This window comes from Anopheles merus, chromosome 3R (genome assembly GCF_017562075.2).
Source record: "Anopheles merus strain MAF chromosome 3R, AmerM5.1, whole genome shotgun sequence".
Lineage (NCBI taxonomy): Eukaryota > Metazoa > Arthropoda > Insecta > Diptera > Culicidae > Anopheles > Anopheles merus.
In genome coordinates, this window is record NC_054084.1 from 3,293,028 (window position 1) to 3,319,397 (window position 26,370).

The 26,370-nt window shown below is 39.2% G+C and overlaps 7 protein-coding genes across 14 annotated transcripts in view; 4 read left to right on the forward strand and 3 right to left on the reverse strand.

Annotated features, from left to right (window-relative positions):
• The window catches only part of LOC121597191, a 22,633-nt gene extending 10,311 nt beyond the window's left edge, over window positions 1-12,322 (forward strand). Inside the window, exons 1-2 of one of the 2 annotated variants that reach the window (XM_041922775.1) lie at window positions 10,340-10,683; window positions 11,124-12,322. In XM_041922775.1, coding sequence (XP_041778709.1) covers window positions 11,176-11,868 — 693 coding nt within the window. In that variant the 5' untranslated portion in view covers window positions 10,340-10,683; window positions 11,124-11,175 and the 3' untranslated portion in view covers window positions 11,869-12,322. Of the gene's footprint in view, window positions 1-10,339; window positions 10,684-11,123 lie in introns of those variants that run through there. The other variant, XM_041922776.1, reaches the window with a different exon arrangement.
• Window positions 83-6,838, reverse strand: LOC121597175. Its single transcript, XM_041922753.1, has 5 exons — window positions 6,188-6,838; window positions 3,697-6,122; window positions 3,321-3,481; window positions 3,027-3,227; window positions 83-902 (listed from the first exon to the last, which is right to left on the reverse strand). The coding sequence occupies exons 1-5, from the start codon at window positions 6,361-6,363 to the stop codon at window positions 516-518; spliced, it is 3,351 nt and encodes a 1,116-aa protein (XP_041778687.1). The 5' UTR covers window positions 6,364-6,838; the 3' UTR covers window positions 83-515.
• LOC121597194 lies at window positions 1,366-2,277 on the forward strand. The gene is made up of 2 exons (XM_041922784.1): window positions 1,366-1,743; window positions 1,870-2,277. The coding sequence occupies exons 1-2, from the start codon at window positions 1,615-1,617 to the stop codon at window positions 1,996-1,998; spliced, it is 258 nt and encodes an 85-aa protein (XP_041778718.1). The 5' UTR covers window positions 1,366-1,614; the 3' UTR covers window positions 1,999-2,277.
• Window positions 12,323-12,336: 14 nt separating the features above from the next.
• LOC121597188 (malectin-A) lies at window positions 12,337-15,184 on the reverse strand. 2 transcript variants are annotated; one of them, XM_041922773.1, is made up of 2 exons: window positions 13,740-15,184; window positions 12,337-13,627 (listed from the first exon to the last, which is right to left on the reverse strand). In XM_041922773.1, the coding sequence occupies exon 2, from the start codon at window positions 13,566-13,568 to the stop codon at window positions 12,633-12,635; it is 936 nt and encodes a 311-aa protein (XP_041778707.1). In that variant the 5' UTR covers window positions 13,569-13,627; window positions 13,740-15,184; the 3' UTR covers window positions 12,337-12,632. The 2 variants fall into 2 exon arrangements, with proteins under 2 accessions (XP_041778707.1, XP_041778706.1); XM_041922772.1 differs by having other exon boundaries at window positions 13,707-15,184.
• Window positions 15,023-17,236, forward strand: LOC121595410. The gene has a single exon (XM_041919370.1). It carries the CDS (start codon window positions 15,023-15,025, stop codon window positions 17,234-17,236), a length of 2,214 nt encoding a protein of 737 aa, XP_041775304.1.
• A 1,413-nt stretch (window positions 17,237-18,649) lies between these two features.
• On the reverse strand, window positions 18,650-22,105 carry LOC121597192 (ubiquitin-conjugating enzyme E2-24 kDa). 5 transcript variants are annotated; one of them, XM_041922778.1, is made up of 5 exons: window positions 22,007-22,105; window positions 20,632-21,071; window positions 20,415-20,562; window positions 20,256-20,340; window positions 18,650-19,813 (listed from the first exon to the last, which is right to left on the reverse strand). In XM_041922778.1, the coding sequence occupies exons 2-5, from the start codon at window positions 21,031-21,033 to the stop codon at window positions 19,801-19,803; spliced, it is 648 nt and encodes a 215-aa protein (XP_041778712.1). In that variant the 5' UTR covers window positions 21,034-21,071; window positions 22,007-22,105; the 3' UTR covers window positions 18,650-19,800. The 5 variants fall into 5 exon arrangements, with proteins under 5 accessions (XP_041778712.1, XP_041778713.1, XP_041778715.1 ...); XM_041922779.1 differs by lacking the exon at window positions 22,007-22,105 and adding an exon at window positions 21,809-22,000; XM_041922781.1 differs by lacking the exon at window positions 22,007-22,105 and adding an exon at window positions 21,643-21,786.
• Window positions 22,106-22,564: 459 nt separating this feature from the next.
• On the forward strand, window positions 22,565-26,306 carry LOC121597104 (3'-5' RNA helicase YTHDC2-like). 2 transcript variants are annotated; one of them, XM_041922640.1, is made up of 3 exons: window positions 22,565-23,042; window positions 23,109-24,224; window positions 24,292-26,306. In XM_041922640.1, exons 1-3 carry the CDS (start codon window positions 22,847-22,849, stop codon window positions 26,247-26,249), a joined length of 3,270 nt encoding a protein of 1,089 aa, XP_041778574.1. In that variant the 5' UTR covers window positions 22,565-22,846; the 3' UTR covers window positions 26,250-26,306. The 2 variants fall into 2 exon arrangements, with proteins under 2 accessions (XP_041778574.1, XP_041778575.1); XM_041922641.1 differs by having other exon boundaries at window positions 22,947-23,042; window positions 23,099-24,224.
• The last annotated feature ends 64 nt before the right edge of the window (window positions 26,307-26,370 follow it).

Here is a 26,370-nt window from a genome sequence, read left to right on the forward strand (position 1 = left end):
CTGGAGCCCTTACGTCACCTAGCAACATTTCAATGTATTTGTGTTGTTGCGTACTATGTGTGCGTACAGAAGCCTCCAGTCGTCCAGGCGGAACAGATAAGAGCAATAGCGACAAGGTGAAGGAAGAATAGAAACGTTTTACATTCAAAACAAAATTACAAACAATGTAAGACATGGTAAAGAAGCAGCTTTTAAAGTCTAGATTACTTTAATTCGCATTGCATTTGTATAAAAAGGCTAAAAAAAGGAAATTTTAACTCAATAATTGAAGGCCTCTGCATGAAAGGAAACATTTTAGCGTGATCAAATCAACGGCGCAAATATGTGATAACGTTTATCGTCAGATTGTAAAATAAAAGCAATTATTATTGTACCATTAGCGTTGTACACCTCCTCTCTTTTTCTCTTTGTTGCAGATTTTCGCCACGTTTTTATTGGTTATTGTTTTAGAAATATAACATCATTTATATGTATATATAAAAGCAAACAGCGCCGCTAAGTGACGTAGAAACATATTACAAAAAGGCCATATCCAATGATTCATTCAGTAATTTTCTAAGCTTTGTTTCTTCCGCTCCTGCGATGTCAGTTTGTTTCTTGCTGTTCATCATCCGATTAATAACCGTATGAGCAACATTGCGAGAGGACTTACTGGCTTTCCGCCGAACACTATTGTCGTCTTCATTCATCATGTTTTCCTCATCGCTTTCATGCCTCTCATGTTTATCATCTGCAATCGAATCGCTGTCATTATCAGTTACCGCTGTTGTTGTACCTGCCACAACCAGCGTCTTTTGATTCGTCGGCTGAGTACGGCGCTCTTCCGCGATAAGCAACGAACGGAGAAAGTCCTTGCACAATAGGCTTATTGGTGCCATGGTGTGAGAAGATGATGAAATGATCTATATAAAAATTATACAATTCGTTACAATACAATAGATTCGTTAGCATTATTTGTGTAAAACTAAACAAAACAAAAATAACCACAAAATACTAAATTTTAGACATGACACAGTAGTGACGCTTCAGTCACCGTAAAATTTGTACTTCAACTAAGTTAAATAATTTTTAGGATATAAAAACATTTCTGTTTACGACCATTTTTATCACTATAGCATCTAATGCTTTAATGCGTAAAGCATGCATCCCTAAAACAACATTTACATTTATGGTATAGAATTGAGCAGATTGGTGGAATGTATGCAATCGACAGCTGGCAACGGATCAGGCACAGCAGTAGTTCCATTTATTGTATATCTCTTTCTGCACGTTTATCGTTTCGTTGAGCACTGAGATTTATCTCTGAGATAGATAGGACTATATAAGCCAAATTGAATTACAATAAGGTATCAATTTGCAACCAACAGTCTAGCAGTGTGCACAACACCCATTCAATATTTCTGTAGTTTATTCAAGCTATATTTTGCAGCGTATATATAGCTCATTAAGGATAAGTAAGTTAAGTTATATAGCTCATTAAAATTTCGAATTCGTTACCCAAATAGATGTTCAGAAACACTGTGGTGCTTGTGGTGTAAAATAATTTCACGTAAATAAAACGTGAAATATACGGATTGTGGTAATCTCAAAAATATACCCTTCTTTTTGTGCAATATGAGACTGTGCGGGTTTATCGCTTCTGTACTGATTATGATCTGCGCATTCAGGGCATGTACGGTAGCAGGTTGGCCTGTTACCAATCCAGAGGTGGTGGACAGTCTGATTTTTGCTGATCCGGAAGAGGTACGTAATTTGGACATGGTTAAAAACTTATTCTCTATTTGTTTCAGCATGGAGATCAGTTTGTTTAAGGACTGTTTGCACAGCCAGTCATATCTTTTTCCTCCATCCTTTCACTCCAATTCACAGGCTGCACAATCAATGAAGGAGATACCTCAATGGCATTGCTTGCGATACTTTAAGCATGACATTCATCTCATGCGTCGTTGTAGAAACTATAGACTGCACATGTTGCGAAGACCTACTGATATGATGTAAAGTAATACGGAACGACATGAGCTATCTATATTAGTTTATCAATTCCCTAAGCGACGATATGTACGCACAATAATGCCTATATATCTATAATTTCAAAACATTCAATCAGTTTCAAACATCAGTTTGAATTGTTAATAACTGATGCACGCTAACACTAAACAACATCTTAGATGTAATTTTAAATTACTAATAACGAAAGAAACAGTAAGGGATATGTGTTTGTGTGTATAATCAAATCATCAAAGATGGTAGTGAAATATAAGATTTTTAAATAGAAAAGTAGGAACATACGATAGCAGAACCCTGTAGGTTATTACAATATTAAATCAAATTTTTGGTGATACACGTCCCAGTGAGGTTTAGTTTTCTTTACGACGTGCCTGGCAGTATTTCATTCTTCCAAATCAATACTATGAGCTTGCAGTAAATCCAATGAACTATGCTAGTGCCACAATGTGTATATTACAGTCCAACAGCGTTACAACCAATAAAAACAACCCCAAATGTATTTTAGAAAGAAACGAAGAAAAATCTATCGCTCGAGCCAGTACACGCATTCCCTTATTTGATGTTTATACATGTTTGCTTTTTTGTAAACAGATCGATCAAGAGAAGAGCACACTAAGTTGAATTTTTGAACAATATACGTGTACCACTACACATTAGTACAACAATTATTAAGGCGGTTAATGATACAGTAACATCATCAATTGTTCCCTCAGTTTCCAATCTTCTTTCTTTTTCCTTATGAATTTCTTTGGCAACATGCCTTGCTTTGCTCAGAATTATCTTTGTGGATACCCACGCACCAGACTATCTCTGTATATTATCGAATTATCGAATGTATATTGATGCCTTAAAGGGGTAATAGAAAAATTACTACCCATGTAAAACCGACTCCCTAATCTGATTTTGGTCATTTTTTACCTAAAAGGGGGTCGTTATACACGCTAAAATACGGTATGCCATCACATTGTTTACATTGCCAGCACAAAATAAATAAATAAATACCTTTTAAGAATACTTACATCCTTTACAGCAGATTTGGTTGTCAAATCAAATAATGTTCCTGGCTGTGGTAGGTCGGTGTATGGTAGCGCATTATTTCCACTTGAGTGTTTATTCAGCATTGCAGCAAAAGGGGTATTTGCACTGATTGGAGACTCGTTCATGCATACCACGGGACCTAGTGACTCCTCGTCGCTATCTGAGACCAGTTGAAGCAGTTCCTACATTGAAACGCACAATAAACAAGACAATAGAAAATGGAATTACACTATTGAACCTTCCTTTCGAAGGCATTCCCACTGCATTTTACATACTTGTTTTTCATTCAAGAAAAATAGTTGCGAAGTCGCCTGCCAGTCTACATTGAACGACTGTGATCGAGGGTAACGACGAGGGATCCATGCTGCGCCAAATACTTTTGGCATATTGGTCCGATGATAAAGCGGCATAGGAATATTAGGAAGAAATACGTACACTGAAAATAATGAAGCGCAATATTAGCAAAGAAATTGGTGATGGGAATTGCTTCAATTCCAAAACTGATTCTGATTCAGGAGCCAATTCTGATTCCAATTCCGGAATCGCCTCCGAAATAGGCAGCTGAATCGGAATTGGCTGCGGAATCGATTCACCACTACAGGAATTCCAACAACTGTTAATGCTTATGGACATCATTCGGCAGCTACTCACCTTCATTGGTTTTTGTAAACGTTGCGATCAAATTAGTGAAGGGATCCAGTGCTAGTTGGTCGATGGTAAGCAGTACAGATACTTGAATTTTTAACGAAAGTAGATTCCAAATGATCAACCGATTCTCGGTACAAATAAGCAGAAGGTGCGAAAACTGCCCATAGCAGAAATGCGCATTCCTAATTTGCGCAAAACTTTTCACTGGACCGTCTTTGTTTTTAATGCCCGATGTACTAGCGTTTGGAAAGGTTCCGTTTGTGTTAGCCATGCTTTTTCGGTCTGGATTCACTGCGGTCATAAACACATTTTCAATATCTTTATCATTGATTGAAGGCATTTTACGACGCTCAAAATTGCGCATCCTCCGATAGCTTCTAAACAAAGTCTGTTTATCCATGTTTTCAACTATCTTCTCCAAACATTTGTTAATTTTTCGAGAAGATCGTCGGGATGTTAGGATTTTTTGTTGAATGATCTTTCGAGCTTCATCAGTTGTTCGACAAGTGATTGCTAGCGTGTGAAACATTTCAGCTCTCTGTGCCATGTTCAGTTGTACGTTTCCTGCAGATTTTTGTACAATTATTTTTTTTAGTTCCTGGGACAGGCTGTTGATTTTATCGCCTGCACTGTTTTCCCTGGTGCGAATTATTCTTTGGCACTTGTTGCGGTTGGTGTTCATTTTTTCAAACACAACACTTCTTTCTTTTCCATTCATTAGAGCAATCATTTCGGTGGTGATCTCTTCGCGCATATCGTCATATGACTTTTCCATTGTACTATTCTTTGCCGATTTCTTTACGTTTGCTGTTGTTGGTATCATAATTAGCGCCCGATTGACGCACCCGTCATAGCTGCTCGGCGTAGAAAGGGCACATTTCAATTGCAGAGTTTCTGTGTTCCAAGTACACAAGATGTTTCCGAAACCTCCAGCCAGAAGGGAGGCGTCTTGCGAAAATGATATCGACTTCACGGGAAGGTTGCGGTGCTGTACGCTTCCAACGCAGGTCCATATAAGCTTCTCAGTTCCATCACTTAATTCTACCGAGTCTAGCGCCCACACTTTTATGCGCCGATCTTCGCCAGCGGTAGCGCACTGTAAATCGCGCTCTCTAGTGCTACTGGAAAAGGCGATATCATTCACTCCACCATGGTGAACGTTTTCTAGATTAGTGTTCAGTGAATATGTTTGGTGCGATTCATCATACTTCCAGAATTTTAGACGCGTTTCCATAGAATATTGATTATCGCTCCAGTTTTCTACGGTAGCCAACCAATAGGCATTAATAGCGATATTTGTCACCACTGTGTTGTGAATAACCACGTTTTCCTCCATGGTGTTGTAATTGCGATTTGTTATATCGAGCGTGTAAAGCAAATTTTTGGAGTAGGTTGAAAAAAATTGAATACATCCTTCTCTTCCGTTAAGAACAATCGCTTGAGTTCTGGGATTTACACGCAATCCGGCCGGGAACAGCTGTTTCTCAGTAATGACGCTGGAAGTCTTTGAAAAGCTCTGCACTATTGCTGTTTGTTTGTGGAGTGCGTTCAATATTTGGATACCGTTATCAGCGGTACATAGAACCAGTTTCAGATTTTCTGGCCCCACAACGATGTGTAAAATCGTATCGGACAGTCGGGGAATTAGCGATCCTTTATCGTGCTGTCCCACATTCCATTTGACCACGACACGTTCTTGACCTCCAGAGTAAAAATGTGTACCACTGCTGCCGAACGCCAATGTTTTCACTGGTAGCGAATGCCAATGGTATGTCTCAGGAATAGGACGACCATGGTCAAGAAAGTTGCGATACAGTACCACGCGTCCTATACTGTCGCCTACAGCAACGATCGGTTCTGTAGGATGGCAAACAATCACACGCGGCATCACACCACTGCAGTGAGGACGACTGTTCACGTACACTGAAGGCTTTAGGCGGCACCAGTACCACCTTTCTAGAGCAATGTACGCGAAATAATTCAGCCCATCACCGCCTGGCGCTGCCAACATGTGAGTATTTTTGGCATGGTTATGATCAAGGTCTCCTTCCTTGGTCTGCAACTTTGCATTTACAACTTGCAATATTTTCTTTTTCTGTGGACAGTATTGGATAAACATTTTTTTAGATGATGTACCGGCTATTAGAAACGAACCAACGCCATTTTCATCATACATCATATGCAATGATTCGACCAAAAGTTTGGTATTTCTCAGCACTTCCATCTTTCCACTCAATGTGCCGGAATCGATTTTCCACGAGATGATTAGCCCATCATTGGTACAGCCGTATATATACTTGCTGTTCGTTCGGTCGATCACCATGCCAATCAGAAAGCTACCATTTACCGAATTCTCATAATTATGAACCAGCTCTCCCGTTGTAATACTAAATGCTTGAATGCAATTTTCGTAGATAATGAACAGTAAGCTGTAAGGACACGAAACGTTACACCGGGTATCTAATTTAGTAACTTTCAAATGATCGTTTCTTACTTTCCGTCGGGAGAGAACAGCGGTGGGTATTGCACCAAACATCCGCCGGCAACCCGTCTTATACGAAGATCCTCTTCGACCTCCGATGAAACAGCAGGTTCTTCAAACTTTTCTCTCGATTGTTGACCCCTCTCTTTGGACGGCATTTTGGATTGAAACATCGTGTCTATGCACATTATGAATATATTTCTCAAGACACAATATTAACAATTTTCCTCCTCGATTAACTAGCGGATGGTGTGTTATTCCGAGCACATCACAATGCAGATGTAAACAGTGCAGTTTTTAGGTTATCTGTCATTAGCACATGGATTTTGCCATCGCTCTCAATGTGGCCAGATTATTTTGGCGGATTTCGGTAGGAGCACCAATATTTTATCTGTATTTTTCGGTAGGTTAAAATTCGAAACTCAGGGGGGGGGGAGAGTGCTAATGCGTAAAATAAAAGTTCCATCTCACGAGATTATGCATCCTTTCACTAGGAACATTGTACTAGGAATTCAAAGCCAAAGAAGGACTAAGATGCACATTTTCTTCTCAGTGGTGGCAAGTTCTTTTTCTCGGGGCTCCACGCGACCGCTTAGGGCCGCTGCAGTGCTCCATCGGATACGATGTTATCGTACGTGCTGTCATTTGATTTTCGCTGGATTATTTAGATTGATTTGATAGTTTGGCTGAGTTTTATAGTTCCATGATTAAAAAATTGAGATTTTTTCCTTCAAACCCTAAATATATATATATACATCGATATTTCTGGTCACTTTGCCGACAGGGCAAGGCGAGCTTTTTGGCGGCCACCGTCGCAAAACCGTCGCAAAACGCCAAAAACGACGTCGCATGTACTGCAAAGCGACGTCGCCAGCGAGCGAAACTCGCAACGATTTCGAGGCGCTGGCGACGGTCGTTTTTGATGTTTTGCGACGGTCTTTGACCTTTCGAGCGAGCTTTTGCCCTGCGGACCAGTGTGGCCAGATTATATTGGCAGATTTCGGCAGGAGCAGCATTGAGAACGCAACCATTTAAATTTAATCCATTATTTTAACGATCAATTTCTTTTTACCCTACTAGCATAGAGAATGAAAAAGTGTGCGACTTTTATAAATAATGTGTGTGGTTTGAAGGAATATTGTGTGAAGCTATTTTTTATTTGTAATACAGCTTTTATTTGTAATACAAGTGATACAATATTTACAGTGTCGGACAAATCAATAGGACCACTTAATAATGTTTTATTCACTTATCACATTTCATTACCTAAAGCCAATCAATATTTACCAAACTTTCATGAGAGCACTTTTAAAGTCTGCTTTGAAAGTTTGTTGATAAGTTAACAAACAAAAAAGGTATTATAAGAAATGTAAAAACCCCCAAAAATCATGCGACAAAATAATAGGACCAGTATAGATTTTTTTTATTTTAACCATTTATAATTATTAAATAACAGCTCTCTTTAAAGTCTCTCTCTCTCACACTCTCTTTCTCGATTCACTCTCGGAGTTCATTCTCTCTTGATCCCACCCAAATAGCCAGCTGGTACTTTATAGCTGATTTAGGGCTGTTTAACGAAAAAACGTTCCGATGTCGTACTTTGTGGCTGATTAAGAGATAGACGGTACTTTGCGGAACTATGGAGCTTTTTAACAGGCACATGGTACTCTTTGGCACTTTGCGGCTGATTAGCACTATATGTAGGGTTCATGGTGGAACTTGAAGGCTTGTTAAGAAAGGGTACTGAACTTGGTGGAACTTTATAGCTTTTTAATGCATGACATCGGTTCAAATCTCATTGCTGCTGCACAAGTTAGATTCGTTATTTGAAGAATGAATATTGAGTGAAGTGATTGTGAATTATCAGTAAATTGTTTAAAATTTTGTGTTATTCATCAATACAAAGGATTTAAAAATATACATATGTGTTTAAACGAAACAAATCTTGTTGTTTATTTCATCAATGACGCTTGCTTGAAAATAAAACACAAAGAAAAATAATCCCTGGCATCGTGGCATAAGGAAGCTGCTTAGGCGCTGTTTGAAAGACCCACATAGAACTTTGATGCTGTTTATCTACTGCAAAAGGCGAATTAGAGCAGCGATCTTTAGCGTGCCAAAATGAGCTGCTTAAGCAATTCTGGCTATTTGGGCAGCTACCCAAGCGCCACAGATTAAGCTTAAACGACTGGAAAATTGAATATCCATATAAAAAAATGAAAGCTCCACAGCTTCATTGGTTTGATCAATAGATGGCGTATTACAACTCATCATTATATTGCTATCCTGTTCTTGCAATGTGTTTCGACAAGTTTCATCTTATCATGACCTATATAGCCTTCTAACTTTCTGAGCAAAAATCTATATGAATGGTCGTGTGGTCAGATACGTGGGTATCAACACCAACGACCATTACTCAAATCTCACTTGCTTTAGTACTGGTGGTTTCCGTTGGAGTTTAGTATTTAAACAATCGTATCGCCGTTCTAGTTCTAGCGATGCATAACTTCAATGCGAAACCATACAACAGTACAGAGGAAATGAGAAAGCTTTCCTCCAAGCGATGAAGCTCAACTGGTTGGGGTATCCCACCAACAGAGAGCGCCACCAGCTTTTTTGCTATTTTTAGAATGAATGAGTCGTTTGCCGTCTGCTAAACGAAGTCTTTCTATATTCCGTTTAGGTAGAGAACTTGAGTCGTTTAGAAGCCGTTTAGTGGTCGTTTAGTGGATTTGTGGCACTTGGGAAGCTACCGGTAGAAGTCCGTCTCCTTTTCCGCGCGCCTCCTCCATCTCTATCTCTGCTTTCGTTCAATCTCTCCCCTCTCATCCTCATTTTTGAATGGGTCAATATTTTTCGCTCTCTCTGATTTCACTAGACTTCTCTCTCCCTCTTGATCCCTACAAGCGCCTGGTGCATTTTAAAGGCATGCAATAGAGCGCATTCTCTCCGTGGTAGCGCTCCATCCGCCAATTTTAATATTTAGCCCAAAACAACGGACTTCGCATCGGATCTTGAGCCGGACCCCCACCATGTGTTTCTACCTACCCCTCGTCTGAAAATTTCATTCTCTTTGTCTGTCAGGTAAGTTTTAACTGCCGACAGCGAGATTGAAATTCAAATTTAAAAGATTTCCTTTGACGAGCAATTCTCGGAATTCACACAACTGACATTTTCTACTTATTATGAACATTAAATTTTAACGGATAAAATTTTGAATTCCAAACGCATGTAGCATTTTTCAAGTTGCAGGCAAACAAACGTGCATCAGCGCGATACGTAACAAATGAGGATAGCGATCCTTGAAACAGTATTCCAAGCGCCACAGATTAAGCTTAAACGACTGAAAAATCAAATATCTGTGATTTTCGGTAGGATAAATGGTAGTTTTAGGGCGGTCATCTGTGAATCGGTAGGCATATAAAAATCGGTAGGAATACAGATAAATCGGTATTTCTGGTTACTCTGATCGCTCTAGCCCTTCACACTGTAGTTTTGTGGACAACTCGCATGACAGTTATCTAAGCACATTTTTAAATTAGATTAGACACATTTTTTTTTATTTATTTGACCGTTAGGATAAAAAAGCCCAGGCGCTGGAATACGTTGATAGTATGGATGCATTCACTCACGCATTATGAAAATCTGTAACACAAAATCTGGAAAACATTATTCATCTGCATATTTTATCAAACCTACAGTGGTTAATGAGACGTAAGCACCGAAATGCACAAGATTAATGGCAAAGATCGTCTTCAACCACACGCATGTAGTTACAGCTCACTTGAGTGTTCTTAAAATGGGTGTCTTATTCATAGTAAATCAATGTGCACATAATCTTTCATCAAAAAACGTGTTGGTTTGTGCACAGAACGTGATCAAGAGCGGTTGTTTTGACTGCTTGTTTGCGTGGAAAGTAAAAGATCTATTCATGTCCATTTCATAGTCTGCACTCGCGGATGCGGATGAATGCTACACGTGGTTTGTGATTGTTCACAGCCACAGTCCCAGGTCTCGGAAATACGCGGTTTTCTAAATTTAACAGTACATCTAAAGTTTAGCTGATAATAGCAACATTCAACATACGCGCAAATTTCTTCTCGGTCCGCATTAATAACGTATCTCGGGGACAACTTGTAGAGTAGTAATAGCAATTGCTATTCGGCAAGGACTGACTATCCGGTTAAGTGGCTGCGTACGCACAAGAAGTATGTAAAGACAAGCATGACCACGTAGGTCGTTACGCCAAAGAAGAAGAATAACAGGGATTAAAAACAGCTAATGCATCGAAAGAATAACAACGAAAGCAACAACGAAAAACAACAGTTATCCGCTACGGACTGTTCCAACCGGTTCTTGAGGTTCGTTCCTGTTACTTTGCACAAATCATTTGTTCTATTGGCTGCGTTTGGTTTGCTCTGATATGGAAATTCATTCTAGGACATAGTAATCTGCATTATTGTTAAATTTTTATGTGATGTAAGTTTTTTAGTGCTTCCGGACAAAATGTAAGTAAAAGTGCCACCAACAGAATGTAGGGTGTATAGTATATTTTAGTTAAAATAACCCGATAGCGTGACTTGAGATGAATTGTGTATGTTTTCAAGTTCAAGGTGACGACCGGAAATTCGATGTGACTGCAAATTGCAATACCAATCAACCGTTCTGACTAGTTAACTATATATGCTCTCATTGTGTAGCACAACTGTCTTAAGCTTTATTAATTTATTTATTATTGTTTTATTCCGTAGTGACGGCCCGACCGTATTGTTTATCCTAAACTATATTTGCAGTTGCATAAGATACACATGTTTTATATCAGGTCAACGGGTTGATATAGAACTTTTTTATAATTCTTGAAAACATTACAACATCATTCATTGTCCTTAGTGTCCTTATAACATCCTGAATCCTGAATGAAATATTATAAAATGGTATACTTTTGCAGATTGACGCTGTCTGTTTGGCTGATTTTGCAATACATATCTGTGAAACTGTTAATGAGGTGGTATACGACGCTTAAAATGAAGACTCGCTGTGCAAACATGATACATTTTATGGTGGTCGTAATGGTGATAATTATCTGTGATGTAAAAAATGCATCGACTGCCACAATTCAGGTTTCCGAAAGGATGAACAATGAAAGAGAATCTTTATCTGAATCCATAACCGGCATACACAACCAACCACAGCCATCACTAACGGCGTACGATCAGCGCCAAAGTGGGAAGTACAATCTACGTGTTCACATAAAGGATGTAAAAATAATAGCTGTAAATGGAGATGGATTGGAAGACAGTTTGGATGACGACACCATCTACGATTATGGTGATTATGATTACGATCCTGCTCATCTCACTGTAAGCCCTCTTCCCTTATTTGGAATAGGATCGGTGTCTATAACCTCCAGCAAACCACCTAAATTGACGACAAATAGCAAACCGCAGTCATCTACAAGTGCGTCCACGATATCTACTACATTTCAATCCACAACGGAATTAAATGCACTCCCCCAGGAAGTGTCCTCGGTGTCATTGTCTTCAGAACAAACTGTTTCGACAACTGCTAAGACTACAACAACATTTAAACCTTCCCACATTAGTAGCAATGCTGTGTTAAAACCAATCCAAGCACCTGGACAATATGACTATCAGGAAATACCAGTGCAAGTTATAGTTGAACGCAAACACTAAATTTGAAAATACTCTTCGTTTACTTTTGCGATTAAGCGAAAGGGCCAATTTTTCCATAAAACAAACTAGCACCGATTTTTTTTATCAATACTGAACTATGTAACTAGTACAACGACTCGAGGAAATCCTTTAGGCTAATCTTAAAATAACTGACCAACAATCGAGTCATTTCGATTGAATTGAAATATACAATTCTACTTTGAAATTTAACGACCTTTTCCCTCGTCAATACTGCTGTAAACTATTTCCAGATAGTTGCTGGGCTGTCTCAAATCGACGGGCGACCACTTAGCCTGTTTACCGTAAAGCCCGCCATTGCGTGTAAGTATTGTTTATTTATTTACGTTACATGGCTATGTGTATGTGGCATGGCTAATTGGCAGGATGCACATTAAGGAAGGAAAAACTTACATTACCTACCATCAAACAATGGAAGCCTTTCTTTCAGAAATACACTCTCAGCTGTAATGTATTTTTAATGTATTTGAGAGTGTTTTTAATTAAGTTTGTGCTATAATAGTGAACCTTACATGCGCTTTGCATGACAATTTACGATCTTTTAAACAATCCCCCTAAACCGCACGAAATTTGTTAATAACTAAACGTTTAATTTACCCTTTTAAAGCTATTCAACTGCTTTGCCTAACGTATTGCAGTAAGTACCAAGGTTGAGGAACCGAAAAAATAAAATAAACTAAAATACCACACAGAAACTTTAAAGAAACGTGGGAACAAAAGTCTGTCCCCATTTACAACCTAACAAATCACAGCCTACACAAGCAAAACAACAAAGGTATAAAAGCACCAATTGCAATGAACACAGGTAACATTATGGACGAATCGTCCAGCGAATACGGATTCGGTTGCTTTGGTCCGCTTGTTTTTCGCTGCTTTGACGAGGTTTTTGCTGTATCTTCTGAGGATGTGCTAAAAAAGTCGTCCATTATGTTATCCTCCCCTCCTTCCAATATATGACCATCATCGTCAGATAGAAAATCTGAATGAGGATGGAGTTGCTCGATGCTATTGTCCATATTTGTAGCTCCTGCTGTTTGATGTTGATTCGCCAGAGGCGGCAAACGGGGTAAAAGGGATGCATCGTAATCCTTAATCAGTAGAATTGCATTAATCTTCGGGTTGTCTTTGTAACCCTTCACGAACTCCAGCTTTAGTTTACTTCCCCGGATTTCCGACTGTTTGTCTTTCAAATACAATCGGCCCCGAGATACGGAAAAGAAGACAAGCTCGTCGTGCGCTGTACCCTTGCCCACCAGCGAATATATATCCAAGTCCGATATGATTAGATGATGATCCAGAAGCACATCGAACACCTTCATATTTGGGCCATTGAAATACACTTCGCAGAATTTAAGTATGAGCACGTACTGACCATCACCCGAGACAGGCAAGTCGTAAGCGAAGGTATCGTGATGATAGCGCTCAGTTTGGTACAGAATTTCGTCCTGCTTGCTGACTCTATTGATTGATAGTAGCTGTCTTCCGTAGTCCGACTCTGTTCCAACCTTCCCCTTCAACGGATCACGAGAATAGTGTATTCCGTTCGAATCAGTAACTTCTTCGCCGCCAGCATTGATCGCATAGATTACATTGTGTGCACTCCCCGTCGACGCTTTAACAGCGTAAAATAATAATGCCAATATGCTGAATATCCTGATTCTACCGAGCCGATGCTTGAACATTGTTTATGGATGCACGGACGTTGGACTACGACGGCTTACCCAGTGTGGATTAATTCGATCTACAATGTGCAAAAGAACGAATAGCATCACAATTAAAGGGATCAGAAAAATCAATAATCTGCATCAGGAGCAAATTACCTAACAAATAAGTGCATAGTGAGTGACATTTACCGTTGCGTTATCCGCTACCATGTATTTTGGCCAAAGGCTTGTTTTTGTACGGGCTACTCCAGTAGCTCACGGCAGCCGAATTGGTTTGCTAAACACGCTAAAATTATCTCAATCGCCGGCAACATTACGTGGCATTTCACGATTGACTAGTGCAGCTGCATTATTCAGGCGAGTGTATAGCATCCCTTCTTTTAGGTTTCAGATGGCACCGCCGTACTTTGCCGTCAGTAGTTAAAAAGAAAGCTTGCACAAAGTGTATAATTACAGCACTACAAATGTTTCGTTTTCGCTAACTTTGAACACAATGAATCTCCTTAGAAAATCGCATACCACACTTCTCCAAACAAGTTATGTTGACGTTTCCTGTTAACATATTTTGTTTTTTTTTCTCCACATTGCGTTTATTTCTTCGAATTGAGAGTTTACGCTTGTGATCACGAAACAAATGATTCGTTGACTGGATTGCATACAAAAATTACACAATTTTAAAAATATTCAGATTCCGGTTTTGAGGAAACGTTTTTCATGTTACCCCGTAAAGACCTATGCGGTGTCATTTAGCCAGTAACTGTATATAGCCTCCACAGGGGTAAGACGGTGTTTTGGTACTAGGCTACAGCCCAGATTGGAATAGAACACCGTCTGACTTTGTTGCAGCTGAAGCGTTCATTCAAAAGGCAACCGGGTCTTTTGGAGAAGTTAATATTCTTTATGATTATGCATATATTTTACATGCCTGGCCAGCGAAGGTTCCTTTGATTACTTTTCATTTAACTGAACAAGAAACAAGAATTACAATTTCGACATATTTATCCAGCGCTTACACACTGAATTAAGACAAAATGTTCTGTTAATTAAGACACATCTCTATCGACAGCTTCTTGCACACCATTTGCATTCGAGAATAGATCATTGAACCCAAATGTGGATTCCATGTTTAATGTTTGAAAGTTCGTACTTTCAAGGTTTTGAATACCCTCGTCCTCCTCTCACCGGCCTCCCCAAAAACAAATGTAAATATTTAAAATCAATTTACATATCTAATCAGAAGATTCCACACTGTTTCCGTAACGTACATTTGTCCTATTTAGTTTAAAATCACATTCCGTTCTACTAACATGTGCAAAACAAGTCGCTTGGTTTGGATCCTAACTGTTGTTGCGCTGATACTTGGTGTTAAACAGTGTGCAAACAAACAGCTAAATAGTGCAACTCAAGGAAATGATAGAAAATCATCACAATTTATTCAGCATGAGGAGTACAGCACGGATCTACATCTAGAGATGTTGTTGCTGGAATTAGCTGCAAAAATGAACTATGGCCACTGTTATGTTGTGCTGTTTGATGAGGTGTATGAAAGTGTGTTGAATGCAGCATTCTTTCGCCAAATCCATCGTGCTGCTCGGTACATCGTAAAAATCGAACAAGACGAAGACACCTTCAATCCCCGGCCATCCTTGAAATGCATTCTAGAGAGTACTAGAAAGGCTGGCTGCGGGGGTTACATATTACTAATGACGAATGGAATTCAAATGGCCCGTCTTCTAAGGTTTGGAGACGATACGCGCATCATTGATACGCGCGCCCGATACATCATGATGCACAATTATCGACTATTTGTCCCGCAGCTGCATTACATTTGGAAGCGCATTGTAAATGTCCTGTTTGTACGCCAGCTAAGGGAAAGGCGAGCTCGTTTGTATAAATCGGGCAATGACAAGTTTACGCCAGTTTACGAGCTAAGCACCGTTCCGTTTCCTATGCAAATCAAGGGAGTATTTTTCTCGAAAATTTTAAATTTTTGGCAAGGAGGGAAATTTCGACTCGCAAACAGTACGTTTTTTGATGATAAAACCAAAGATCTTCGTCGCCAAGAAATGCGCGTGGTTGTGTTGGAACATACGCCAGCGGTTTTCAAATCAGCCACGTCCGTTGCCATACCAAGCTCGCATACAAATGATTCCGACTTTTCACATAATGCTTCTGCGCATCAGCTAACCCTATCCCGCACTCAATCGAGAAGCAACTACTATGGTCTTGAAATAGAACTTTTGAAAGTAATATCAAATGCAATGCATTTTCAAATGGTTTTTTACGAAACGTCCGATGCTGAAACGGAGCGCTGGGGCAGACTCAGTGGAAATGGAACACTTACGGGAATAATTAAGGAGATGCAAGAGGGTAAAGCAGATTTTGCCCTTGCGGATTTGCATCATACCGAGTATAACCTCGGTTTTATGGATCTTAGCGTTCCCTACAACACAGAATGTCTAACGTTTCTTACGCCCGAAGCTTTGAGCGACAACTCTTGGAAAACACTCATACTTCCCTTTAATGGAGAAATGTGGGCCGGTGTGCTACTGTCCTTGTTCGCCGTCGGGTTTGTGTTTTATGCATTTTCGAACACATTGATGTACATTCATCAGCATGAGAGAGGTTATCGGCCCGAGCACGATTTACTTCAACGGCACCGAAACAAGGGGAAAGAAAAACTTAACTTTTGGACAAGATTTCGAAAGAATCGTGATAGAGCCACCACCACACGTAAATCTAAACTGATAGGTAGGTTAAAACGGTGGAGGCATAAAAAACAGACCAACATGAGTAGGTCGTCGGCTTATGATCGAAATAAACTGAGGAAATTACGAATGATTCCGTTCAAACGACAGCCAGAGCCATGGCATGATCCTCTACCCGCAAATGATATGTTTGACACGTTTTCGGATTGCATCATTTACACGTATAGTATGTTATTGCTGGTATCTCTACCCCGTATTCCAGAAAAGTGGCCACTTCGTATGTTGACTGGCTGGTATTGGGTGTATTGTGTGCTAGTGGTAGTCGCCTACCGAGCCTCATTCACAGCTATACTTGCCAACCCTATACCTCGGGTGACGATTGATACGCTGCAGGATTTGGCCGAAAGCTCCGTCCGATGTGGAGCTTGGGGCGAGCAAAATAGACTATTTTTTCAAATGGCTCAGGACCAGTATTCACAAACTATAGGAGCTAAGCTAGAGCATGCACCCAACCAGAATGAAGCTGTCGAAAAGGTTAGCGAGGGCCTGTACGCTTACTACGAAAACATATACTCGTTGCGGCAGCTTCGATCGACTAGGAAATCCGAAAAAGCTCGCCAAACCCTACACATTATGCAGGAATGCGCAGTGCACATGCCTATATCGATCGGATTGGGTAAAAATTCGCCGTTAAAGCATCAAGTTGATCTATATGTACGAGCACTAATTGAGGGTGGTCTCACCAGAAAGTGGCTCTCGGATGCGATCGAACAGTTTCAATCGAACGTGGAAATACCTCCACAGGAAGCTATAATAGATTTGAAGAAAATGTATGCCGGCATTGTGGCTCTTTGCTTTGGTTACGTGATAGCTTTGTCTGCCTTTGTCGTAGAAAAAATATATTGGAGATATTACATTGAAAACAACCCAGCTTTCGATAAATATTTGCATGGCATTGTATTCCGTGGCCGAGGATGAATTTTATAATGTATTCCAATACTTTAGGACGAATGTTTATCCCAAGATGTTTAGGATACTCTTATATTTCTGAATAGCATGTTTAGGATACACTTATATTTCATGTTTTATTATTTGCGGATTTCATGTTTTATCACCCTCTAAACGACCTTATTAAAATTACATTAGTTTGTAAAATTCATGAAGTCATTTAATTGTTAAGTTTTAGTAACATGCAACTTTCTCATTTGTCCAGCCTTTATTCAACCACTCAGTAGTAAGCCAAGGTCCGACGTATGAACCATGGTGGTTTTACTCTTTCCGTCTATTTAATATCAACTCGACTATGACCTGTAATGACTCAATTTTTCGAATGAATGCATTGAATCAATATCGAACTGCTTACTGTTAATGTGCATTACATAGCCCAGCTGTAGCCCTGGATGGACCTTGGATGGAAATAAAATCTAGCTTTTCATCCTCATTTACGAAAAATAAAAGATTAAAATAACCATCCGAATACTGTATTCTAGTTGGTTTGATGATCATTTCATTCACTGAAAATATGTGGTACACACCATTATCAATCATCAGACAAACTTGGCAATCACAGAAAGCTGAACTGACAATTACTAGCCGTGGGAGAAGATAGTATGCAACTAGTAAAAACTAGGACGCTTCATTCAAAGCCCTAAATTTGAGGCATTCTTCATGCAAGTACAAATTGATGTTCAGAGACTGTGATGTTTATCTCCAATTAATACATAAATTGGCTTTATTCTATATCATTCTAATTTATACATTGAAGCATTACAAAATCCTGGTTTCCTTATCCCAGTATTTTAAAAGACAACTCATCTGAACGCAAAAAACTGTTCATGTTGATGTTGCCACCACTATCTGGGAAAATAATAAGTGTTGGTCAAAGCTTGTTTTTTTGTAAGTTATACGTAACGTTTCTGTATGTTAGACGCACTACTTTCCGACTACGAGTTAAACCATAAATATCGGATAAGCAGACAGTGTAGGACTCCTATCAAATCAACAGCAATAGTGATACAGTAGAAAGACATAGAAAAAAGGAAAAATAGTATTACAACCTCACTATCGGCACTGATGTTCGCAGCTTTCTGACTCAATTTATGGTATTTGCTATAGATTAGAAATCAGTAAGTCTTATTGTTGTATGAGATACAATATTAGCAAACCATACATTATCAAAATAAAATGTTTTCTCAATTCGTACAGCTCACACAACAATTGTAATGGTATATTTTTTTCCTAGCATCAGTACGTTAAATTTTAAAATTTAGAAACTCTGTAAACAAAGAAAATTAAGATAAGCATGATGACATAATGATTTACATACCATACAGGAATATACGATAAAGGGAAGAGCCTGTGTAAAGACTAAACAAAAGAATAACAATGTAATTATCGACATACCAGAAAGAATATATTTAGAATTCTTTAATTGATCTTCTAATGAGATCGAGTCCGCTACTTCATCTCAGTCATAACGTACTAAATCATTGCTAGGATTATATTGGGGTTCCCTGCCTTATGCTTATTTTCGGAAGCATGTTTGCTCTCTTATTTAAAGGTAGGTTCTAAACTGCGTCTGCGTTTAGTTTACTTCATTCTATGGTATCCCTAACGACTATCTTAATATAAACGAATGAAATAGTTTCAGAAAGCTGGTCTCTTCCACTGAAGAATACTCATACAAAACTCATAAGTATAAATTGATTTTATGATGGCAAACACCTGTACTGATTATACTTTATTGCGTAGAATATGTTTGAGATGTCCCTACACTCATGGAAAGAACAAAACGGAATCTATGTTTTTGTATTCATTCCTCATGAGCATTTTTTATTTCTCTGTACTGACATAGATGGAGAGGGGGAGGAGGGGAGAGGGTAGGATCCTTTCGTTAATTATTTGCTAGTTATCAGCAGCTTTACTTACTTTAATTAGGAATCGTAGCTATTGACCGGTGTTTTTTCAATCTTGTTTTACTACTTTCGCAAATAAAATTTAGCATTATAAATCTTGATGTTCAATTTCTGTCCATTTTGATTGAATGCAGTAGAGCAGCAATTTCACTCATGCTGAATTTTGTCCAAAGCTAATTTGATAGAAAACTAATTTTCTGAAAACTTTTGCAATAATGCGAAAACTAAGTTGTTAAAAGAAGTGAATGAGATGAATGAAATTTTGTTGAAAATACGTTTGAATTTATAGGATACTTGCCAAACCGGTTTGTAAGTTAAATGTATTTGCACGATCTTATTTAATTCCACTGATGCGTTGTGACGACGCCGTGAAATCATCAAAATTCAGCAGTGATAGCGTTGTGGGAGTTTGAGAACATCATTCATTTCTTACCGAACGCAGCCAATAATCTCATTGCACTGCAAACCGCCAATGCACCGTCAATTTTTATTGTTGATTAATGAGTCAGCCTATTATGTGTGTGTTTGCTTTGCGAAGTACATTGTAGAGTTGATTTTGTCGTTACGGATAGATTCATAAATTAGTATCAATTGCGCATAAAAACTACACACAAATCCGAAATGAAATCACGTAGCGTATCTGAAAATTATATGCAAATCATTAGTGAAAATCCACAACGCTGGTTGGAGAGAGCGGTAATGGTTTTACGTATAAATGTTTTTGAGCATTTTCCTATCATAAACATACTTCATATTTCTACCCCTTCTTTCTCTGACTTATTTACAACTGAATCAATGTTTCTTCATACTTTTGGACAACGATACGAACAGTAAATATCAATCAATTATCAATTCAACTCAGAAATCATAAAAGGCATGCATTCGACTCTATAAAGGTATTCACGGTACGTTAAACCTACATTTTAGGCCAGACGGTATAATCTACACCTGGCACGTAGACGGTGGAACTACTCCTACTAAACGAGGAAATTATATAGAACAAATCTCCATCGTGATGATGCTTGCTGTTGTTACAATAATTACATACATATTCTAACAGTTTCTGAAAAAATGACACTTACCGTTTTGTCCACAAGCGAGCGATTCTGTCGTGCTCTTCTCTATTTTGCAAATATTGAGTTGCAATACTTCCAACAAGTGGATCAGCTAAATTGAAAAAGCATAAAATTTGTAATCACTGTCATTAGTATCTCCTAACAATGGTTGTTTTTTTTACTTACCTGGATTACAGTCTGTTAGGAGGGAGCAAATGGATAGTAAAACTTTTGATATAGTCAATGCAGGTGACCAATTGTCTTTCAATATATCCAAACAGATCACTCCTTGACTGTTAATGTTGCAATGATATATCCTGGTCCGGAAGGTTACCTACAGAAAGTGTGATTAATCAGTGTTTGCAGATTCACTGTACGTATGCTATGCACAATGCGCACTTACCTTCGGTGGTTTGAAAGGATATTCGGGTGAAAAATGTATATCCAAAAAGAATACACCCCCTTCATAAACGGAACCGGGAGGACCGAGAATAGTTGAAACCCATTCGTAAAGGTTATCACCCTTTGGTCCAGCGCTGCAATTTGGTGGAGGGTCAAGGGTAATTTCTGCCAGTTCTTTTTGGATTCGCTTAGCCGAAGTTCCTAGGGCTTTCGATATTTTTGGATTGGATTTTGACTCCTTTGTTTCAGGCTTCGGCACCGTGGTTTCGGACCCAGTAGCTGCTCCGCTGCCATTCCCATTACGACGCCCACCAGCACTGTTGTTTCCATCACTATTGCTGCTGCTGCCACCACTTCCACCGCCACCGTTACCAGTGCTGCTCGAACCGGCACTTGTAGACATTTCGTAGATATTCCTCAGATTATACTAAAAGAAAAAAGCTGCCAAACAAATACCCAATTGTGAATATCTAGAAAGATTGAGTTTAGCTTTTAAGGTAATTTTTCATATTTTCCGAAGTTTTTTTTCCATCGATCCCCTTGCTAATTATTGCACAGGCAAAGAGGACCTTCACGATGTAATTGATCGGGCATATCAAAATACAAATAAATTCCTTAAAAGCACACTTTATAGTCTCCACGTTCAATAACAACTCAATAACAAAATGTAACTCTTCTTTGATGTGCATTTATAGAAACAAACGTTCTTGTTACTGTCTCGTAGGAGCGGCCATTTTGGCTATATTACGGAGCTTGTGACATTTTTCTCTTTTCAATTGATGCTAAAACCCCACGGCTTGGTCATTAACTGCCATATTTACACATCATGTAAGCAAAATGTACACTTCTAGTAAATAACAATACTTAATATAATCAAATTCACGAAACAAGCACAGCACGAACGCGTCTTTTTTACACTGTGCCGGATCGATCGAGGAAACCCATGAACCGGGCAATGTCATTTACTCTTTAGCTTCTTTGCGATTACACCACGGAACCAAAGTTCTTCTACCATGTTACGATTTGTGCGGCGCACTACCGTTCCTTCTATGTTCTCTTAGGACGTCCAATGTGAGAAAAGGCTCTTTTTCATTTAACATCCAATTGATCAAATGATAGCTTAACTCATTTCAATCCTGCTTTATCACAGATATAGCTTAATTTTCATGGAGGCTAACCATTTGGATTTCTTTCCCGGTAGTCGACCTTTCTACACAGATTCTTCCTCCTTTATAACCAGACACAAAGCGGTCATTGCTATTTGGCACACCACATTAAACACTCCTATTTGCAGATTAAGAACCCTCGCGGTAATCTCTATTCCAAACGAATTATTTCTTGGTTTATGTATGATATTAACCACCATCAAGATTTACCTTTTTGACCTTTTCTAACTCAGAAAATGCGATGGCTTTGTTCACCACCGCTTGCTTAATGTGGTACCATGGCCAAACGTATCGAAAGTCGTACAAGACCAAGATTAATACACTGTCATGTTAAATTCGATGTGACGTTTTTACGATTGAATCTCAATACAATTTTTGGAAGATAAAAACTCACATGATCAGGATATAGTTCAAAATAGCTTTATTAATAAATCAATTGCTATCTGAAGAGAAAGTACAGGAAGATTTTAAAGAGTGCCGTGAGAGCAAACGCCCCAGTAAAGCCGTCGTAAAAACGTAAATTTGTGCTAATTTGTGTCATCGATTATTTATTTCTTCTAAAGTTGGTTAGACTTCAGATTGACCAAAACAAATGGATATGTTGAAGACCGAACTACCGTGGCAATAAACAAATTTTGTTTCTTGAAGATTTCTTGTTTGGGTTTGCAATGAAATCTTCATAGCTCTAAGTATCTTGATTCTTCACCTGGCCTTGGCTTTACATGCGCTGATGTCAGTTTTGACATTTTTGTTAAGTTTATACTATCGCATTCAACATCGGCTGCTTCATGTTTTTTTTTGTTCTTTTTATTTTTAATATGAAGCTGGGTGTTGAATGGTTGTTTTATTGAAAGTGAAATAATGGGCGCAAGATACACTCATAAATAGTTCAATATAGACGATTAAATCTGGAAGTACATCGTTTAACAGTTGTGTCTGTGACAAATCGTCAATCGCAGATGATCAAAATTGTTCATGTACATGCTGTGGCATTTTGAGATGTTATAATATTTCTATTGTTGATCCCCAAGTCTGCTAGAGGCGTGGAAAATGGCATCCAAAGGAAAAATTAGCGTGAAAATCGAGGAAGACATCAGAATATCAATCCACAGACAAATAGACTTGTTTCTCCAGGACGAAACGCAAGTTGAGTTTGATTTCCCGGTACATTTAACAAATCAACATCGCGCATACATTCACGAGTATGTGAGGAACAAACGCCTGAAGTCCAGGTCTCATGGAAAAGGTAAGCTTCCGGGTTACGCTTTGTTATCATTTTGGTTATTTTATGTTATGTTTGAGATTTTTACAGGTACCAACAGATACTTAACGATATACAAAACTAGTTTATCGGATATTACCCATGGCGATGCTGTGCTAGACTTAACACCCGAATCGAATGATATTCTAAACGAAATACAGAAGGAATGCAGCATGTTTTGCAAACCCGGCACAAGTTCGACAAAAGGGCACTCTATTCGATTGCATTCCATCAATGTTACTTCATTTCCGCCTTCAGTACCACCATTTCCGACCAGCTCTGGGGAAATACTCGCAGCGCGTAAAAGTTTACCTATTGCCCAGTTCCACGAGATCATTTTGAAATGCATACAGCATAATCAAGTGATTATAATATCGGGAAACACAGGATCTGGCAAAACAACGCAAGTTCCTCAGTTTATCTTGGAAGAAGCTGCGCAACAAAATCTACCTTGCCGAATTATCTGCACACAGCCTAGACGCATCAGTGCTGTGACAGTGTCGGAACGAGTTTGCGTGGAGCGGAACGAGCAGTTGGGAGACACGGTGGGCTATCAAATACGTTTGGAAAGTCGTGTTAAATCAACCACCAATGCATTATTCTGCACCAACGGTGTATTGCTTCGCTGTTTAATGGGAAAGCATAGTTCTAAATTTCTGAAGAACGTCACACACATAATCATCGATGAAGTTCACGAGAGAGATCAATATTCGGATTTTCTACTGATTGCGTTGAAAGATAAATTGTCCCAAAATGCCCACCTGAAAATTATCCTAATGTCTGCCACCATAGAGTCGGACACGTTTTCGAAATATTTTAACAACTGTCCAGTCATTGAGATACCGGGCAGATTGTTTCCCATAGAAACATTTTTCCTTGAGGATATTTTGTTAAACGTCGACACATCCAACCACAATGTAAAAGATATTCGAAAAAAGATGATGAAAAGTTTCGAAGCGCAAGCCGTAGAGAGGACAAAACCGATAACTGTAAATATGGACGATGAAACCATATTACTGATGAACGATATACTGGAAGTTTGCTGGATCGAAAACAATCCCGACGATTTTCGTAACTTTTTTATGCTAATCGAAGAAGAAAACATTTCCATAGATTTTCAACACACGGAAACCAAAATGACTGCATTGATGATCGCAGCGGCGAAAGGTAATGGGTACATTTATCTGTTTATGTGACATGTATCGGTCTGGGCTAAACTTTTCATTGTTTACAGGTTACATTGCAATCGTGCAAAAGCTGTTGGAGATGGGAGCTGACCCTAGCATACAGGAGAAGCATAATTACAACGCATTCGACTGGGCTTGCTTCGTGCATGGTAACAGCACGTGCTCCGATATTCTTAAACAAGCCATTAACAAATCGGGTTTATCAGTTCCACGCACTATGCCATTGACGCCGCACAGCACAAAACAAATACTGGACGCATATCATACCTCAGTCGGAGACGATAGGATCGATCATAACTTGATTATTGATGTAATTCTACATATATGCAGAAAACATCCGGAAGGAGGCATACTAGTGTTTCTGCCCGGCTTCGAAGATATACAAGAACAATACGGGCTGTTAAACAGCAAAGTATCGAACATCCACTGCATAAGAATGTTCATGTTGCACAGTAAAATGCAAACAGCAGACCAGCATTCTGTGTTCAAGCCTGTGCCTTCGGGGGTGCGCAAAATAATCCTTTCTACAAATATTGCCGAAACATCAATCACGATGGATGATGTGGTATACGTGATAGATAGTGGAAAGGTGAAACAGAAATATTACGACTCGCTTACATCTACCAGTTCGCTAGCTGCCACGTGGATCTCGCAAGCGTGCGCCACACAACGCGCTGGTCGGGCAGGACGCACCAGACCCGGCACTTGCTTCCGATTATACAGTCGAATGCGACACAGTGAAATGGATCAGTACACACTGCCGGAAATAATGCGAGTCCCGCTCACGGAAATATGTCTGCAAACTGCTTTGATTATAAAAGATGAGTCAATACAGGAGTTTCTAAACAAAGCAATAACAGCACCGTCAACAACCAGTATCAAACAAAGCATAAAATACCTTCAAAAGGTAGGCGCTTTGGATGATGAGGAGAGCGTAACCGATCTGGGTTACACGCTAGCAGAGCTACCGGTAGATGCGAGGCTGGGGAAAATGCTGCTTTACGGAATACTGCTGAAATGCTATGAGCCCGTGTTGCTGGTTGTTTGTATATTGAGCATCAACGATCTCTTCGTGATACCTCCCTTTCCAGGCGATAAAGAAAGGGCAAAAAAAGTTCGGCAAGATTTAGCGGAGAATTCGTACAGCGATTGCTACTGTTTGCTTCGTGCTTACCAACGATGGTTAGATGCTCGGTCTGTTCAAAAGCGCAAAGAATTGTGCAATCGACTGTTCTTAAACCACGGTAAGCTAACGATGGTAAGTGAGTTGCGCAACAAGCTTCATGCACATTTATGCTCCATCGGAGTCGTGAAATCGTACGGACCGGGAAGTGTAAAAGACTTGAATGAGTTTGCCAACAACTGGAGCCTCGTAAAAGGGATATTGCTTGTGGGGTTGTATCCTAACGTGAGTTATTTGGAAAAGTATTCCAAAACAATGAAAACACGGTTCGAAAAGAAGATTTTTATCCACCCGTCTTCGGTGGTCGGTGGCAAAGCTTCCAAAAAACAAAAAACTACGGACAATGCCCTTTGCTTGCCGAGTGAATGGATAACGTTTGAGGAAAAATGTAAATCGGGTAGAGGGTCCATGATACGATGCAATACAGTGATATCACCAATAACGATCGCTATCTTTGCCGGACCTTTGTCGTTAGATGATACGGAATGCATAACTAAGAGTGACGCTATGGAGCAAGATCACTGCCGAATAGCAGTAGATGATTGGATAAATTTAATGGCAAAAGAATCTGTGGCTAAATCAGTGCTGCACACCCGAAGGATGGTGCACGGGTTGTTTCTTAAGTTTATCGAAAATCCTAGAATCCATCAATCCGACTCGAACGAACGCAAGCTGTTAGATGCGTTGGGCAAAGTACTAGCAATAGAGGATCATACAATTGATGTAACGAACCAGTTAGAGTATTTCACAAAAAATGATAAGCAAAAAGAACAACACCATCCCAGGCATTACAGAAGAAGAGAACATTACAACAGGTTTTAAACCCAATTTACATCATGTTACTTTACATTTATGCAATAAAATTAATTTCAGCCAGTGCTTGATAGTTTATAATCAATCGTGTTTTGAAAATTGAAACATATCGAAACAAACTAGCTCGATT